General features: G+C 43.4%; 1 protein-coding gene across 1 annotated transcript in view; it reads left to right on the forward strand.

The window, feature by feature from the left end:
* The window catches only part of MYRIP (myosin VIIA and Rab interacting protein), a 337,437-nt gene that overhangs the window by 179,411 nt on the left and 138,686 nt on the right, over positions 1–19,340 (forward strand). The window contains exon 8 of the mRNA XM_088462678.1: positions 17,036–17,213. Within this exon, the coding sequence (XP_088318804.1) occupies positions 17,036–17,213 (178 nt within the window). The remainder of the gene's footprint in view (positions 1–17,035; positions 17,214–19,340) is intronic.

Raw genomic sequence — 19,340 nt, forward strand, 5'->3', positions numbered from 1 at the left:
CCAGAGTGCAGGACCCCTCCAAACTGGCCCAGCTAAGTTGCCCCAGGGCACCGCCATAGTAAGTTGTGCACCTGAGATTTGTCTGTTTCTGTGCCTGTAATTAGTCTCATCAGGTAGCACCTCCCATTATATATATTCAGGTTGTGTAGTCCAGGAATCTTTCCTATATACTCCATTTAATGTGCTTTATTGCACACTTGAGGGAAAGGAGATGCCCTCAGTCTGGATTAGCACCCTTCCTTACTGGTTTAAAAGCATGGAACTTTGGTTCATTTTTGGGGCATGGGTCCCCCTGGATTGCTTTGATTGATCTGTTTCAGGGCACCGCATTATAACACATTTTTCTTTTAACCTACACTGTTTGTTTATTATACACGTACTTCACTTTTTCATTTTCATTCTTTATATGCAGCTGTGGCTGCTCTTAACTATCTCTTTTACACTGCACTTTTTTTACTATGGTGGTGCCCTGGGGTGACTTAGCTGGGCCAGTCTGGGGGGGGTCCTGCGCTCTGGATTTGAACCTTAGTATGTTAGGGACCTACCCTAAAGAGGTTACCTGGATATGGTGGGTAGGCCCATAACCTTGGCCATGATTATGCTAAAAACCTCTATTGATTGCAAAATTTAATTGCATTTATATATTGTCAATAATTTGGAGTTGTGCACCTGAGATTTGTCTGTTACTGTGCCTACAATTAGTCTCATCAGGTAGCACCTCCCATTATATATATTCAGGTTGTGCAGTCCAGGAATCTTTCCCATATACACTACGTCTGCCACAGGAAAAAATATATACACACTACATCCGTCACAGGAAAAAAATATACACACTACGTGACCTCACCTCACAGAGCTGCAGGGAAAGTTTCAGGAGGACCTCCATAATGACCCATAGGGCCAGTGATCCGGTCCCTCACTTGCCTCTCAGCCCGTTGTAGTACCGGTATGCAGCAGCAGCAGCAACCTCAGTGATTACTAGTCAGTGGCTGCACTGGCTGTGTTTGCAATGTGTGCGTGGGTGGGACCAGGGCCGGCAAAAGAAATCTTGGGGCTCTGGGGGTCCCCGCTTGAAACTCCCCCTGCCAGCCCCCTCGACCTAAAATCTTCGAACCCTCACATTTAATGGCGTTATTCAATCACTTGCTAATTTTCATGCATGGTTATCCAGTTGATAATGAGTGTGAACCCATAGTGCCCACAGTTATGGAATTACCACACACAGTAAAGTCCCAGAGGGACTTAAAGGGCCGTATTCAATTAGGCTGCGAAAAGTCGTTATAAGCGAAAAGTCAATGTTTCAGACCCAGCGAAAAAGTATCACCTATGAATAGGTGGCGAAAAGAAGTGCACAATTGGGGTTTTGGGGTACAAACTTCCAAAAACCACCCTGCACCCCTTGGACAGTCCTCCAAAGGTAATCTGTGTAAAAAAAAAAAATTCCACAGGACACCCCAAAAACAGTACTTTTTTTGGGGGGGGGCGAAAAAAAAAGGTGGGGGACAAACTTTAATACTAGCACAATAGACTCAGGAGGGTTCCCCAAGTATGACCCACGTGTTTTTGGATTGCAGGTGCTTGGGGCAGGTGGATTTTGCACATTAGCAACTTTAATATATGCTAGCACCTATTTTCATGTACCCCAAATTTGATGGGACTAGTTATTTTTCCATAAAAAAGTTGCTAAATGCTATTCTTCACCACTTTCTCAAAGACGCAAAAAAGCAGCTATTGAGACCGTTTAAAGACCCCAAATAGCTTTAGCAGGCCTATTCGGGGGTACCCATAGTGATTTCCCATGTCAGAGCATCTTTTGGGGGGTGTCAGGCTGATTTCCCCAAAAATGACAGGACTTTTCGCTGATTTAGTTTTCGCCGGGTCCCGTTTTCGCCGATTTGGAATTGAATACGGGGATACGCAGGGACAAGCTCAATACTTTTTCATCCCTGAAACCAGCGATGACGGCGAAAAATCCAGCAACTGACTTTTCGCTCCAAATCGAATATGCCCCTAAGTGCAACTTCTAAAGCTTATCGCACAGTTTAGCTCCAGTGATTGAATAGCTCATGGCAGAGCTGCACATGCAGCACGTCCCATGGCTAATTGTATGTGCCCCTCCATTTACATATCCCTTTGATCTGCATCACTGAATATTAGGAAGTAGCCTCCTCTTCCTAATAGATAACTGGCCTAGGCCCTATACAAAAGTCTGCACCCACATCTCACAAATTGATCAACTATTACACACACACCTAAATATAAATAGATATATTGTTTATACTGGTTATAAATATACAGTATACATATACACACACGTGTGTGTGTGTATATATATATATATATATATATATATATATATATGTGTGTGTGTGTGTGTATAACATATATATATATGCATACATATACACACACACAATGAGTGTGTATATGTAAAGTGAAAATCCACTTACAGTATCTCAGAACTCCCTGTCAGTGATGATGCTGGCAGCCAGTCAGTGAGTACAGTGAGTAGAACTCAGTGCTGCTGCGGCTGCCTCTAGGCTGGGGAAGGTGGCTGCAATCATTGGAGCAGACAGCACCGTGGTTCTGCTACTGCAGCTTTCAGCTTACGCTCGCATCTTGTCTTGCCTCCTCCTACTGCTCTTCCTATGAGGCCGCGGTGGCAGGGAGGGAGGTAGGGACAGAAAGTCCAGTGCGGGCGGAACATCACACTCATAGACACCGCGACGGCAGCAGCGTCATTCATTACTACATCGCGCATGTGCAGAACAGTACACTCCCGGTGATGGGGGTAGCCGGGGAAGGAGTCACCGGGGCGATTAACCTGGTGGCTTCCTTGTTTGGTAAAAAGTGCATGTAGCTGCCGCGGCTCCTCGGGGCCCCTCTGTACCTCTGGGGGCCCCGAGGTACAGAGGGAGTCGCCGGTCCTGGGTGGGACAAGGTACGCAGTGTGACCTATGACATCACGCGACCCCCTTTAGTCACATGCAGAACACAGCATTGTCCCCTGGTCCTGGAGCATGCACCCGTCAGGCTGCTTCCGCCTGCCGGAGTTTTCAGCTAGCCAGCAAAGTGTGCTGTGAACCACCAGACACTTTCAGCGGAGCGCCTGATCCCCAGGTAATAACCTCCGTCCAACCCTGGCAACGGGCCCCCGAGGAGAGGAAGCGGGTGCCTTTATTGCATAGTGGAAAATAACAACAAAATAGTAGCATGAAAACAGTAGAAAAGTACACTATAAGTGTAGTACCAAGAAAAAAATATCTTAAAGAGAGACATTACAGAACTAGAGGCAAAGGCCCCATAGTGGTCACTATACGAACGCTATATGTAAGTATTATAAAAAGTATATTCACGTTGAATAAAGTGAAATTTATGATACTAAATCTAACATTTTGTGGTTAGCCGTGGTTATTTATAAAATTAGGTATACAGAACAATCAGCATTGATATATTAGAATGAGAAATTAAATTAGTATAGTCTTATGAAAATGTCATGCATATGTATCAATGGCATATCAAAGCCATATATTCTTTTATCTAGGGCTGGCCAATCATTCCAACGAATATAAATAATTTATAGGTAAATCATATGGTATGACATAGAAATAAGATGATACAAGCCTGTTTATTAGCTCGTATGCTCTGGTATGGAGTTTTCCTGGATCTCCGAGTGTTCCGTTTCTTCTTCGATTAGAAATTCCTGTGCAACTGCTGGGGTCATAAAGTCTTTAAAAGTCTTTGCATTCAAAGATACGTAGCCGGGCTGGGTATATTAGTGCAAATTTTCTGTTTGCTCTAGCAAGTTTAGTGCACATAGGTGCCATCTCACGCCGTGCTCTTGCCACCTCAGCGGAGTAGTCCTGAAACATCAACAGTGAGCGGACTTTCCATTGAATTTGTCCTATTTGGCGTGCTACGGACCACAGAATTACCTTTTGGTGGAAAATGAGGCAACTGAAGATTACTGCTCTGGGTCTGGATGCTTGGTCATCCCTATATGGGCCAAGTCTGTGTGCTCGTTCGATTTCAAAAGTTGGAAGTTCTCCGTCTGCTTTTAGGAGTTTTGGGAGTTCAAATTTCAAAAAAGTGAGTTGGGATTGACCTTTGTAGGTTTCTGGAAGGCCGATCAGCCGCAAATTATTGCGGCATGATCTATTTTCGAGGTCATCCAATTTATTTTTCATCTGGTGATTAGATTTCTGTAATTGGGAAACTAAGTCTTTGAGTTCAGATACTTCTTGTATTGTTTCCCCAATGCGTTGTTCATTGTTGTGTATTTGTGTGGAGACCTGTTTAACTTGATGTTTTAGAACTTAGATGGATGCTGTGAATTTTTCAGCCTGTGCTTGCATGAGAGATTCATGGTTTCATGGATGGCTCTGACTAGGCCAGAGTAAGTAATTGCTTGGACATTTTCCATATTTATGGAATGAGAGGGAGATTCAATTTGGTATGTTGAACCAGGAGATGACGTCTGTTTGCTTGCATCAGGTGTTGAGGATAAAGTTTGTTTGTTTTTATGCAAACAAGATTTTTGCAGTTGTCCTTTAGGCACTGAGCTGATTTGAGCAGATCTTCGCATTACACTGAAAATGAATACATATATTGGAGAAATGTAGAATGTAGTTGGCGATAATGACCACTAGATGGGGGTCCAGGATAGAAAAAAGAAAATTACATTTTGAGTTGTAGCTTTCTATGAAATGGAGAGTGATTTCTTCACTTAATTAGAAAGTAGTACACGTTATTTGCTTGTTATCTGGAGAGAGAGAGGGGGGGTTGGCAAGTATATGTATAGCTTGTCTTTAATATTGCTGGCTGAGTATGTTTATTTCTTTAATGAGAACACAGAACCCTGACAAGCAGCTATTCTGTGTATTTGAGAAGGTTAAGGTGTATTTAGAGTCACCAATGTATCATACTGCAGCTCAGCTTGTTGGGGGGTTATCAATGTTTTAATGGCAAAGGACTGCTTTCCCAGCTGGTATATATGATTTCCTGAAAAAGGAGTGTTGGCTGGAGGAATAAGAGCAGATGAGCAGTATGGGCTCAATATCACTGGCCGTTTGAAGCGATGGGGAATCAGCAGCTGGATTATGGTATTTGAAGCTGCGGCTTTGACCTTGTGGAGTCACTGGCCTTACCTTCGCAGCGCCGTGTGTCCAGGCCGTTAGGTGAAGTAGCAGCGTTACAGCTGTGCTTTCACTGCCGGGTATCACCGGACTCTCCATCAGTGCCACTGGTTAGTTGAAGGGTGTCAGCGAGCAACATCGGGTGCTGGGGCATCCGTGGTAGCTTTGAGGTGCGCGGATGGGAGGGTATCGCGGCGTTTCGTGAGCCACTGCAGACGGCACTTATAATTGAGGCCGTGGCTTCTGGCGCCAGGAAGGCCTTGGATTGTCTGCGGCCGGAGGTACAAAGTCATCCGAATACAGGACTCCGGTGTCCAGCGGGTCGATGGCTGTTTAGCAAGGGGCACCAGTGTCCCTTTATAATGTAATTAGGGACTTTTTTCGTGTAGGGTGCCCGGAGCTCTCAAGAAAAGCTGCCACTCAGCTCTGCAGTCAGACCTTGTTGATCCTATTTTTAAAGGCTAGGCTAGCCAATTATTTTTTTATATATTGAATTTTATATATTTAATTTTTCTTAGATATACTGATTTTTATATATTGATTTTTCATATGTTGATTTTTATACAAATTTCTATTAAATACACCTATATGGATTTATTCTACATATGTGTCCAGTGATTAATGGTTTTTTAAGATAATTATATATATATAATATGATTTGCATATGCTTTAAGTCTGCTAATTTACATAATTAGGTATACACTCAGAGGAACATTTTCTTAGTGGATACTAATGAGGGAATTAAGGGTCATGTAGAATGAGTGGGCGAGCGCTGACTGGAATTTTGTTGACGCATTGTTTTTATTTATTTATGAACTAAAGAGTTTTGTGGTGCCTCACTAGTACAGCAGCTCCCACACTAACATTGATCAGTGAATAAAGGAGCGTGCCTTATGAACAAAGAGTTTTTTCCCATATTAAGATATAAATATCTTCTTTGTAGGCTGTGCCTACCCCGACTGCACGTCACTGGTATATAGTTTATGCCACATAAACATAGGTAACTACAACACATTGGTGCAGAAACTGCATAGACTGTGGTTTATACACTACAATAATATCTGTCCCACATTAACATAGGTCATTTCAATACATTAGTGCAGAAACTGATTTTGTGACCAAGTTGTCATACAGGCAAAACGTGCATCAAAAGAGACCTCTGGTCTTGGTCAGTGCACTGAACAGGATCACGTAGCAACCACTGGTCTTATGTAAATTTATTATGCCTTATTATTATTGTTTGAGAAACTGTATAATCTTCCACTCCATGCTGTTTATGCACTAACGTTTTGAAATAACCTATGTTTATGTGGTGCAGACAATATTATTCTTCATATTATAGGTGATATTAACTACCAAGTGCTCCACATACAATATTCTCTATTGGTAGACTTAATATTTGATCACTTCAATTTAAATATAGTGTATATATACAGTATATAAGTTCACGGCATGCAGTAACTAGAAGGGCTGTTTAACGTGCAAGGAGGCTAGATGTATGTGGACACATCTACAGTGATTGCAAAATACGCCCTATAGCGCGTTTTTACGAGTTGGGGTCCCGGTCTTTAAAACTCAGGACTGGCTGAGTGCAGTGCTCCAGCAGCCAATCACCGCCGGCGGCGTCTTCTCCCCCAATCCCTACCGGCACATTATCCTCAACCTTTAGCTGCCGGCAGCGTCTCCTCAACCAATCGCTGCAGGCAGCTTCTGATTGAATTGCCACCTGACACCACCCCCCTCCCTCCATGCCCGCGTCGACAGCGTGTTCTCCAGATGGATGGACTCTGCACCCAGTCGGTGAGACAGGGACAGCGGTCAGGAGGACTCAGGTCCTGAGCTGATGGGGGGACTCTCAGCATGTACAGGGGATGTGCTGCCAGGATACCGTGCTCTAACGGCCGGTGACATAGAAGAGACCCTGAGCTCAGACAGGTCAGTCACTTACAGCCTACAGTCATCACTGTGCAGAGTCCCCTCTAACTCAGATTGTGTGACCATGTGCATCCCCCCTAACCCTCCCTGACTGTGTAACTGTGGCCACCCCAACCCCCCTAACACTGACTTTGTAACTGTGCGCACTCCCCCACCCTAACCCTGACTGTGTAACTGGGTGCAGCCCACCTAACCCTGACTGTGTAACTGTGTGCAGCCCCCCTAACCCTGCCTGTGTGCAGCCCCCCCTAATCCTGACTGTGTGACCATGTGATATCATCATCATTCAATCGTTCATTATTTCGGGCAGTGGATATGCCATCAACGACCAGCAATGCGCACTCCCGCTGGTCGTTGACAACGTCGTTCATTGCCCATACCTGCAGGGCTACCTGACGATATTGTCAGGTTCTGCAAGTACAGGGATAAGGGAGGGTGACGTCACTGTACGATATATATCGTTCAGTGTGGGTGCTTAATGTCATTAAGGAAATTGAGCACACCACTGCCAGGGACACACTACACGATATCGCTCATGGGGCGAAGTGTGTAGTGGATATGCACCTTAACTCTGGCCACCCCCCCCCCCCAACACTGACTTTGTAACTGTGCGCACTCCCCCCCTAACCCTGACAGTGTAACTGGTTGCAGCCCCCCTAACCCTGACTGTCACTTGGTGCAGCCCCCCTAATCCTGACTGTGTAATCAGGGTAGACACTTGACAGATATATCTGCAGATCAAGTCATCTGCAAATATATCTGCAGATGATGGTTGTTCATAGACACTAATCAACCATCATCTGCCATTTGGCTGCGGGTCCCACTGGCCGGGAGGTGTGTCCCGTCACTATCCCTGCTGTTTCTGCTGCAAGTGTACGGGCGGTCGGTAGACTACCCGTACACACAGCACGATGGACAGATATATCTGCCATCGGCTGTGCAGCACAGCCGACACAATATGTCTGTGAACGTCGTCATTCACAGACAAATCGCAGGTACACACTGGACAACGGGCACCCAATATATTGGCCGATCAATTGACTGGCCAATATATCTGCCAGTGTATACCCAGCATAATTGTGTGCAGCCCCCCTAATCCTGATTGTGTAAAAGTGTTTATCTTCCCTGACTGTGTAACTGTGTGCATTCCTTCCCTAGCCCTCGACTGTGTAGCTGTGTGTATTTCCCATTTACCCTGACTGCTAACTGTGTGCACCGCCTTACACCAGCACTGCCTGTCCCTAACCTCCTCCTTGCCCCCAATACTGCCCCAGCTATCTACCCTAACCCCCTCCTTACCCTTAGTACTGCCTGCCCCTAACCTCTTCCTTGCCCCCAGCACTGTCGCAACTGCTGTCTGCACTTACCCCTCCCTATCCCCAGTTCTGCCTGCCCTTACTCCCCTCTGGCTCCAGCTGTACTCCAACTTCTCCCTGCCTTTACCCCCAGCTCTGCCCCAACTGCTGATTTCCCTTAACCCCCTCTATCCCAACCGCTACCTGCCCCTAGCACTGCCCTAACTGCTGCCTGCCCTCGCCCCCCATAATATGTGATGGGACCCAAAAACGCTGGCGTAGGACACCAATTTTATAAAATGAGGGGTCCCTGGGACCCACAATTTTTTTTGCTTAGCTCGATCACTGCATCTGTATTAAGCTTTAGATGCTACAATTTTTTCTGCACAAGGTTTCCATATAGACATAATAGCATAGGACAATCTGTGTCCACCTATGGAGTGCAATTTTAGATTTCATTTTTTTTTTTAAATATTTACTTAAATTAAAAAAAAAATTATTTTGCATAAAGGGATGCTGGGAGAGTCTTTTTCTGTGATTTTAAACATGCCATATTAAATGTTATATTTTAATCTTACTTTTCAAAAGGAGTGCCTCCTTAAAGGAGTCTTCCATTCCATTTCTTTAAGGTATTTTATTATTTTTTATTTTGCTAAGTTTGGCTTGATACACTACAAAGACAAGATTATGTAATTTAAAAATGTTTTTGAAACACTAATGGACATTGCCGACCCCTATATACAATTTTAGACATACACAAATCTGTTTACCATTTAAAATAAATATATATGTTTGCATTAAATTAATTATTTGGTAAAAAGTAAAGCTAACATATTATTATTTTAGTGTAGCAGATGATTACAACTTTGACCCAAATGCAGAGATAAACAGATTTAATTGTACACATTTACTGTACATCTTCAAGGCTGGGGGTTTATTAGTAATAATTGAATGGCTGTTATACAGTATTCTTCCTCTTTGAATGCCAGAATAAATTGTGCGTTTATGTCATTTTTCATGTAATCTCAAAGATGATAAAGCTGACAGTAGCTGAGTTTTGAATTTTGATGCAGAACTAAAACTGTACTTATTCTAATGAGTGGGTTCAGTTTTCCAAAAACCGAACCCACCAGAACTTTACATATACGAAGGGATCGAGTCCCTCCCATCTGACCTCCCACTGACCTCCGCTTTCAGCTCACTCACCACAGGTGGTACCGATGCAGAAGCTTGGTGTAGCACTTTCCCCTCATGGCCCAGGGACACTGCTCGGCTCTAGCTGTGGCAAAGGGGCAGGGGTCTCCAGGGTTAACAGGTGAGAGCTGCCCCACTGTCACGACCAGGGTCTCTCGGCATGGTAGTCGACGGTTAATACCTGTGAGGACGCTATGGCGAGGGGCGTCTGGCGGTGGCACTGGTGCCTGGCGGGGAGCATTGGCTGTGCGTGGTTCCATGTGGGCATACTGTCACTCTGGTCTGGTTAGGCCTGGTGGTGCTTCTGTTCCGTTCTGGCATGGGCGCCGCCATCTTGTCTCTGGTCAGGTGATCTAGTTGCCCTATCCTGTTGTGTCACATGCTCCTCTCTGACCAGTTACGGCTGAGCACTGGGGATTTAAGGAAGTTCAGAGCTCCCTTGCATTGCCAGTGCAACGTGTTTCCCTGCGAGAGCTGAGAGAGAGTGTTCCTGTGCTTAAACCTGTCCATTGGATTCATTGCCTAAGCCTGCTTTTCCTAACCTGCTCCAAACCCTGCTGGATTCCCCTACCTCCTCCATATACCTTTCTACCTGCCTGAGTACCTGAACCTGCTGTTTCCCTGCACCTTGTTTCATTTCATTCCCAGCTGGACTTCACTACCTCTGTCTGCATCAGCTACAACTCACCAAACCTGCATTCACTTACAGCTCATCAAGCCTGCCTTCTGTTTTAGCTCACCATACTTATACTGGACTGTTCTGCCTGTCACTACCTGGACATTTGTTCATTAACCCTCACAACAGTTATCAAGTGCACTTTAGTGCTATACCTGGACTTTTGTTTGCCACTCCCATGTCTTCTCAGTCCCTTATTAAAAACCCCACTTTTTCATATAAGTCTGCTCCTGTGTCTGCTTCTATCACCACCCCGGGTCCACAACAAATTCAGAACCTCACACCCACGTTCCTCCAGCCCTTTCTAGGCTCCATGCACAGCAGACAGGGGGAGGAAATGGCAGTCATGGATAGGAGGATAAGACCCGGCATAACATGAATAAGTGTGTTGCAGACAGTTTGTGCGGAGTTATAAAAAATCAAATTGTATTTTTCTTGTTTAAAATAATTTGTGTCTTTCAGTCTAGTGAACGCCAGGCAGGCTCATGATACAAGACTAATGCACAGTAGTTTCCGGGTCACTGTGTTAATATCTGCACAGTACGTCAATATGGATCAGGAAAATCTATCGATAGAACAGCAGGAGCAGCAACCAAGTACTAGCGCTGCAGCTGCTGCCAGCAGTCATGAGGACGATACTAGTCCTTCACCATCATCTACTAAACCCAGTGCTCAAGGGTATAGAGGGTTAAGCCAGTAAACAAAACACTGATGAGTGCGTGGAGGATAATGACGAGGACATCTTGCCACTGTAGAGATCATTGACAGCACTGTTAGCTTAGCTGCCTTAAGCCCATCATTAACAACTACACTGTTAGGTGACCCTTGTTAGCTTGTTTTGTGGGAGCCCAAACAAACATCACCTCAGCCACAAAAGTGGCAGTTCCTGTTGCTGAAGTGATTGGTTTCTTAAACTGTGCATGTCCTTTTTAATATACAACAAGGACAATTGCACCACTTTTCATTATTGGCTTTGCCAAGATTGTGTCTGTTTGACAGGCAGTGTACTGTATATTTTACTGTACTTTACTAAGACATTCATGTTCTTTTGTATCTTGCATTGCCATCCAACACCAGCTTCTCTTCCAGGCATATTGGGCCGCCATTTCACACTGGAGATCCGACAGTAGTGTAGTGTAGGTTGGGCTCTTGCACTAGAAAGGATAAAGGCTAGTTTAGTTAACTTGGCAGCAGTACTTAGGAGCAGTGCACAGTCACAGAGTGTCCCTTGTCTGTATATAAGGCATCGGCACTGTGTCTGTGTGGAGTGGACTCAGGGAGGGAGCTGTGTAGCCGTCTCAAGCAGTGACACTGGACACTTTGTGTCACACTGTCTATTCACTCATAGTTGGTCACATGTTAAAAAAAGAGAAATCGTAACAATAAATGTGTTTTTTATCTGTTTGTCACCTGTAAAAAAAACTAGAAACAAAACTTTTATTTTTGTTTCAAATTTGTGTGTTAAATTTGTATATTTTTTGTCTAACTAATGAACTCCAGACAGGCCCGTGATACAGTAGCTTCAGGGTCACCGTGTTATCTGCTCAATGTGTCGCAGATAGTTTGTGCAAAGTTTTAAAAAATTGTGTTTTTCTTGTTTAAAATGATTTGTCTTTCAGAATAGTGAACGCCAGGCAGGCCCATGATACAAGACTAATGCAAATTAGCTTCAGTGTCACCGTGTTATCTGCGCAGTGTGTCGCAGACAGTTTGTGCAAAGTTATAAAATTCAAATCATATTTTTCTTGATTAAAATAATTTGTGTCTTTCATAATAGTGAACGCCAGGCAGGCCCGTGATAGAAGACTAACACCAGGGGCGTATCTACCCCTTGGCCAGGATGGCACTCGTCAACGGCATCCTGGTGCCACCCAGGAATGCCACCCGCTGCTGGGGGGTAGAATCACATAGGCCACTCGGACCATTCCCGCTGGACCGGCTAACGGCTTGGATGCCCCAGTACTACCACCTGAGTGACAGCTCCATGGGCCGGCCAATAGCCACTCCTCCCTTTCACCTGGCCTGAATGATGGCAGCGACAGCCAATCAATCGTCATCAAATCCAACCCCATCACTTTTTGATGACTGACGGCGGTGCAAACCAACCAGCAGCTAGCACCCCTGACAGAGGATCTGTCAGCGGTGCCAGTTGCTAATTGGTTTGTGCCACTTTCAGTTATCAATGGGGCGCCCAGTTTAACCATTAGTAATGACCCCCTCCCAGTATAACCATCAGTATAGGGAGCAGCAGCCACTGACCTCCGCTTTCAGCTCACCACAAGTGGTACCAATGCAGAAGCTTGGTGTAGCACTTTCCCCTCATGGCCCATGGACACGGCTTGGCTCTAGCTGTGGCAAAGGGGCAGGGGTCTCCAGGGTTAACAGGTGAGAGCTGCCCCACGTTCCTCCAGCCCTTTCTAGGCTCCATGCACAGCAGACGGGGAGGAAATGGCAGTCATGGACAGGAGGATAAGACCTGGCATAACATGAATAAGTGTGTTGCAGACAGTTTGTGCGGCGTTATAAAAAATCAAATCGTATTTTTCTTGTTTAAAATAATTTGTGTCTTTCAGTCTAGTGAACGCCAGGCAGGCTCATGATATAAGACTAATGCACAGTAGCTTCCGGGTCACTGTGTTAATATCTGCGCAGTACGTCAATATGGATCAGGAAGATCTATCGATAGAACAGCAGGAGCAGCAACCAAGTACTAGCGCTGCAGCTGCTGCCAGCAGTCATGAGGACGATACTAGTCCTTCACCATCATCTACTAAACCCAGTGCTCAAGGGTATAGAGGGTTAAGCCAGTAAACAAAACACTGATGAATGCATGGAGGATAATGACGAGGACATCTTGCCACTGTAGAGATCATTGACAGCACTGTTAGCTTAGCTGCCTTAAGCCCATCATTAACAACTACACTGTTAGGTGACCCTTGTTAGCTTGTTTTGTGGGAGCCCAAACAAACATCACCTCAGCCACAAAAGTGGCAGTTCCTGTTGCTGAAGTGATTGGTTTCTTAAACTGTGCATGTCCTTTTTAATATACAACAAGGACAATTGCACCACTTTTCATTATTGGCTTTGCCAAGATTGTGTCTGTTTGACAGGCAGTGTACTGTATATTTTACTGTACTTTACTAAGACATTCATGTTCTTTTGTATCTTGCATTGCCATCCAACACCAGCTTCTCTTCCAGGCATATTGGACCCATTTCCTGCAGCTTCTCAGCAGATGCAAACTAGTATTAGCAAATTATATAATACATTATTCAATTTGACTAGGCCTTAAATCATGAGGAAGCAACTTCATTAGGATCTTGGTTGCTTGTTTTTAAAAAAAAACTTTGCTCATTTGCATTATAGTTAAATTATCAACACTAATCATGTGTGGAGATTTGGAGATTGTATTTTCTCCCTGTGCTTGCTTGGGTTTCCTACGAGAACTCAGCTTTCCACCCAAACCCCAAAAATACTGATAGGTTAATAATCGTCTCCCTACAAAAATTAACCCCAGTATATGTGTGTGTGCATGTGATAGAGGAACATAGATTTTTGTAAACTCCACTGGAGCAGGGACTGATGTGAATGGGAAAATTTTCTCTATAAACCGCTTCCCTCCTTCCTCATAAATGTGCTTCAGTATCAAAAAAATTGCAAAAATTTACAAACAACTCAAGCATTCCTTCCTTTCTTCCACTACATACATACGCCACCTCCCTTAGGCCTCTGATCTATTTCTCGATTAATGCAATCATTCTTGGTTTTTAATATGGAGTCGTATAGTTTATTAAACGGAAAAACATGGGACATGGTCACCCACTTGTAATTATTTATTTATTTCTGAAATAAAAATCATACATAAGAATGTAAATAAAGAAAACAGTTTAATAAAAACAGTGACATTCATATACACAGCTGCTGGGAGTGGGGACAATACAAAATAGCACCAAATATATATGCCAATATATAATATTAAAATCTGACAATCCACCAATATAGGGCCAAATGTAATAGGGTGAGAGTTTAGCAGTAAACTCTCACATTGGTTGAGTTTTATCTTCAAAATGGGAAAACATCTGAAAGAGATTATAAATCGTGAGAGTTTTTTAAGTCTAAAAAAACATGCAAGTTCGCTCTGTTACTTTGTTTTTGGACTCTATTACATTGGCAAAGTTTAAAAAGTGTCAGAAACTCTCACTTTTCTAAACTCTCACCCTATTACATTTGGCCCCATAGTGTCCAATAATAGGTCAGTATCGCATGTGCCTTTGAAAGAGAACAGTGTGCCTTAAACTGAGGTGCAATACTGCAGAATATATTCGATTCACTTGTATTAAAATTGTATCCAACTGTATCAGTGGGAAATAAGGTGCAATTAATGGTATCACAATAGACCTCCAGCTGCGGAGACTCTCAGTTAGACACAGGCAATCTCAACGCAGTGCAGGTCTGCAAGAATTACAATCCACAATAACAATAACTGATTTCACCACGATGTGTGTATATGAAAATCCAACTGTTCCTTCCTCTGCCTGCCTGGACCGACAGTGCAACTTGGAACCAGCCAATTGCACGTTAACTGGGGAGGGAGCGCATGTCCACTGTATAATGGTGTGCGCTGCTGATAGTCACAAAGCCGCGGCTTTCTGCTTCTGAGCCGGCCGGCATGTAAACTCCTGATAACGTGTACCAGTTATATAGATAAAGTTCCCACTTGATAAAGATACCACAATAATGGAGTGGTGGATGCAATAAAGTCTGCCAGACAACCAGGGAGTCTGTATTTTCAAAGTGTTTCACTGCACAACAGGGCAGCGTTCTCAAGAAACAGATCCTGTGTTGTGTATATGTATGTCACTGTTTTTATTAAATTGTTTTCTTTATTTACATTCGACTGTATTCTTGTGCATGATTAAGCGCTGCCTGGGTTTCTTATTTTTATAGTTTCAAATAGAGCTGGCATACTTCTTCCCCAGGTGGCTGCTGATATACACTTTGATACTAGAGCACAGACAGGTTTTAGCACCCTGACCTTTTCTTTTGTTCATTAATTTCGGTCCTGGCAATCTAATGTGTGCTCTCCTTCTGGTGGTCCTGTGTGAAATGGCACCCGAATCACCGCGAGAGGGACTTATATTGAATCCAAAACCTGTGAAATCCAATGCCAGGATGATGCTGTTTTGCCTCGAACCTGGCGGGAAAACACGATCCGCGGCTTGGATCCTGTCGGATCCCCCTCCTCCCTCATAAATATGCTTCGGAATCCAAAAATGTATTTAAATTATACAAGCAAATCAATCCTTTTTTTCCCTGCCTTCCACTACATACATACTCTACATCTTGATTAATGAAAACATTCTTGGTTTCTAAAATAAGGTCATATTGTTTATGAAGCTTCCATCCTTTAAAAAAAAATATATATATATATTATGAACCACCAAGTTGATTTTGTGGGCAAAACATGGGACATGGTCACCCATTTTAATAATTAATAAATCAATCAATTAACATTCATTGAGATTTTGGATGCTTGCATTTTTAACAATCCTTTCCACTTCTCTGATCTGCTTTTCCTCATAGTTATAACTGCTCTCCCCTCCTCCCTCATAAATTTGCTTCAGATCCAAATATTAAATTAAATTTACAAATGAAAGAATCCTTCCTTTCTGTGCCTTAAACTACATACATGCTCTATCTCCCTCAGGCCTCTGATCTAGTTCTTCATTAATGAAAACATTTTTGGTTTCTAATATGGGGTCGTATAGTTTATTAAACTGCCATCTTGTCTGCCACTGTAGTGCCACTCTGTTTCCTAGATGTGCCATGTTCGAAGTTGAACTACCACATCTTTTGCTGGCCTACTGTCGCTTAGTTTAGCCAGCCAGCTAGCTCGGTGCAACCTTTTGCACTAAACTGGATGAAAACAATATTGTGAGGTGGTCAAAATTGACTGGAAATTAATGTTATTGAGGTTAATAATACTGTAGTAACAAAAACAGGCTCAAATTATGTGATTTTAGCTGTTTTTATAAAAAAAAATTTAAATATACAGATCTAAAACACAGGAGGGCAGTTTTGGAAAAACCAAAACCCGATGACGAATTAGAACCAAAACCGAAACACAGCGGCCGGCGCACATCTCTAATAAAAAGTCTAAAAAAATAAGTTTTTCACTGGTAAAAGAAATTTATTTTTTTGTTAGGAACTTTTTGTTAAACAGGCTAATTATCTTACATTTGAACAGGGTGTAAAATGTATGGATATACAGTATGAAATCATAGCATATTGTTCTGATATTTATTTTATAAGTTGGAAAATACCACCACCTACTGGTTCCTTATGAATGACTATCTGTAATGAGTGCATATTGAATTGAAGAATTACTGTAATGTAAATGTAACTACAATGTTTTCTCACGCCTCCAATAGGTGGAGTTTTGTGGATGTTTGAAAGGAACATACATATTAAATGGTCAATTTAACTAAAATATAATTTAATTAAAAATGAAAAACATCTTGCGACATTCCCAGAGATTTTTGTATCCTTTCCATGCCATAACAGAATAATAGAAGCTTGAATAACTGAAATGAAAATGAACTAAACAATTTCTTTTCTTAAAGAGGACCAGAGCATTTTTTTTAAAGAAAGACACCTAAGATATTACAGTTTTAAATGTATGTAGATATTACAATATAAAGATTCTCATAGAGATTATAAAGGTTACAGATGTATGTACTTGTGTATAAAGCAAGTAGGGCTCACTTTTCTATATATACTAACTCACGTTTGTTCACCAGAGGTCCCACTCTGCGTTTTCTCTGATGAGTGAAGATGCAGCAAGTAACAACGCAGAGGTGAAATCTAGTACCCCGGAGCCACACTGCCAGCTACAAAGAAGCCACAAGAGAAGACAAAAAGAACACAGACCCTCTACATTGCCAAGCTGGAAAAGTGTGGACAGTCTATATGATTCAAGTAATTTATGTTTATTTATTTTCTTTATATAGTTATAAACTTTAGAAGTTGACTTGAACTCTACTAAATGAGCTATTTGTAAAGTTTTCAGAACACAAAAAGATTCAGGTTTTTTTATATTATGAATGGCAACTAAGGGCCTGATTCTGTATGGATCGCAATTGAGATCGCAGCTGCATAATCGCACTCAATGTAGCTGCGAAAATATGCTAATGCCTGCCACAGCTCAGCCAGCATAGACACGCCCACCGCTGCTTTCTCACATCCGTAATACCTTGCAGTCCTGCGCATATATTGGTAACATCAAAGCACATCAGCCCATCACGTACAATTACAGCAGGTCTGACCTGTCGCAGAAATTGCAAGTCTCATCGCATGCACGGAGCACTCAAGCTGCCTATGCCATCACAGTGGCTAATTTATGCACGCCCATGCAACAGCGTACAAATGGACAGACACGCCTGCGTTTCTCCAAACACTCACAGCCTATCACTCACTCTGCGATGGATTATTATTTGCATGCGTAATCGCAGTGCGATTGCAGTGTACTCGCAGTGCGATGCATACGCAGTACTGAACTATCGACTGATCTGCGTATATCTGTCGGCCTATGCAGACTGGGAGTTAACATATTTTATCCTTCTCAATACGGGTGGTACCACACTGTGCTGTATGCTGGGAAGAAAGTATTATATGTGACAATACCAATATATTTGCATATTTGCTTGTTCAAAAAGACTATAACTGAAGTTTTTTGCACATACTCTAAAGCTGTTACCATGCATATCTATGTAATAAGCGAGAACACGTGTCTGTTTGTCTGTCTGTTTGTCCTTTATGCATGGCCAGAGTTTTGGACCTATGGCCCAATTCAGACCCGCTCTCTAGGCTGCATTCGCACGTAGCCTGCCGATGTTTGCAATGTGCGCATGTGTATAAGACGCAGTGCGCGTGCGTGAACTAGTCCATGTGATTGGGAAGCATTCGCACCCTGGACATAGACGCCTCTCAAGAATGAGTGACAGGACAAGCAGTTTGTGGGTGGTAACGGGTTGGTCGATGGGAACAAGGGTGTGGTGAAGCGAATGCAAGCGTGCCTATGCATCTTAACGCCGTTTCAGAGGCGTGAATAATTAAGACGCAGTGTCATAATACACGTGAAATGGCTGAATTATACACTGAAGCACTTGCAGTGCTTGCGGTAGGGTAGGGTATGGTCAGCCACAAGTGCTGCGTATGGGTCCGATGTTACCGATTGTTGAATACACTTCCTGGAGATGATGTGTATTACTAAGGGAAAGTGGGAGTCTTATGACAGGCTGGTGGGCGTCTAAATACACACCGTGATCGCACGCCAAGACATAGTGGGCGTGCTAATGTCTTGCCGTGCATTCGCCGGATTTGCATACTTTGGCAGCTGACAGCTGCGTGCGAACGCATCTAGCGAGCAGGTCCGAATCGGGCCCCTAGCTCCACCAAATTTGGTATGGTGGTGTAGTTTGACCACGATTAGGTTTTTGCCTAGGTTTAAACTTTGTCAAGGTCACACACTGTCACACAAACCCTAAAAATGAAGACACTTAAATTACACAGCTTCCGGGGCTGGCTCCAGAGAAAATTGGCAGTATGGCAAAAACCTGTGAGAACCTACAAAAGTATCCTTTTAACCCCAGTGACGATATTAAAAACAAGAGATATGGTAAGAACTTACCTTTGTTATCTCTGTTTCTACGAAGTCCATAGGGTCCACAGGGTTGACCTTGGGGTATAGGTTGGGAACCAAATCCGGGCACCACGCAGTTAAAGCTTTTAGCTCCCAGGATGCACTGGGTCCACTCTCCCTATAACCCCACCCCCAAGCCAGAGGCACCTCAGTTTGTAAGTAGCCAAAGGCCGGAGGAGGAGAGAAAAAGAGAGAGAAAACTGGAACACTCAATAACCATACTCACCGAAATGGGAGACGGAAAACCGGTGACCAGCCACACAGCCCATATGAAGCCAGGTGCATCAGGGCGGGCGCCCTGTGGACCCTATGGACTTCGTAGAAACAGAGATAACAAAGGTAAGTTCTTACCATATCTCTTGTTTTCTACTTCAGGGTCCATAGGGGGTCCACAGGGTTGACCT

This window comes from Taudactylus pleione, unplaced genomic scaffold (genome assembly GCF_031769625.1).
Source record: "Taudactylus pleione unplaced genomic scaffold, aTauple2 ptg000053l, whole genome shotgun sequence".
Classification (NCBI taxonomy): domain Eukaryota; kingdom Metazoa; phylum Chordata; class Amphibia; order Anura; family Myobatrachidae; genus Taudactylus; species Taudactylus pleione.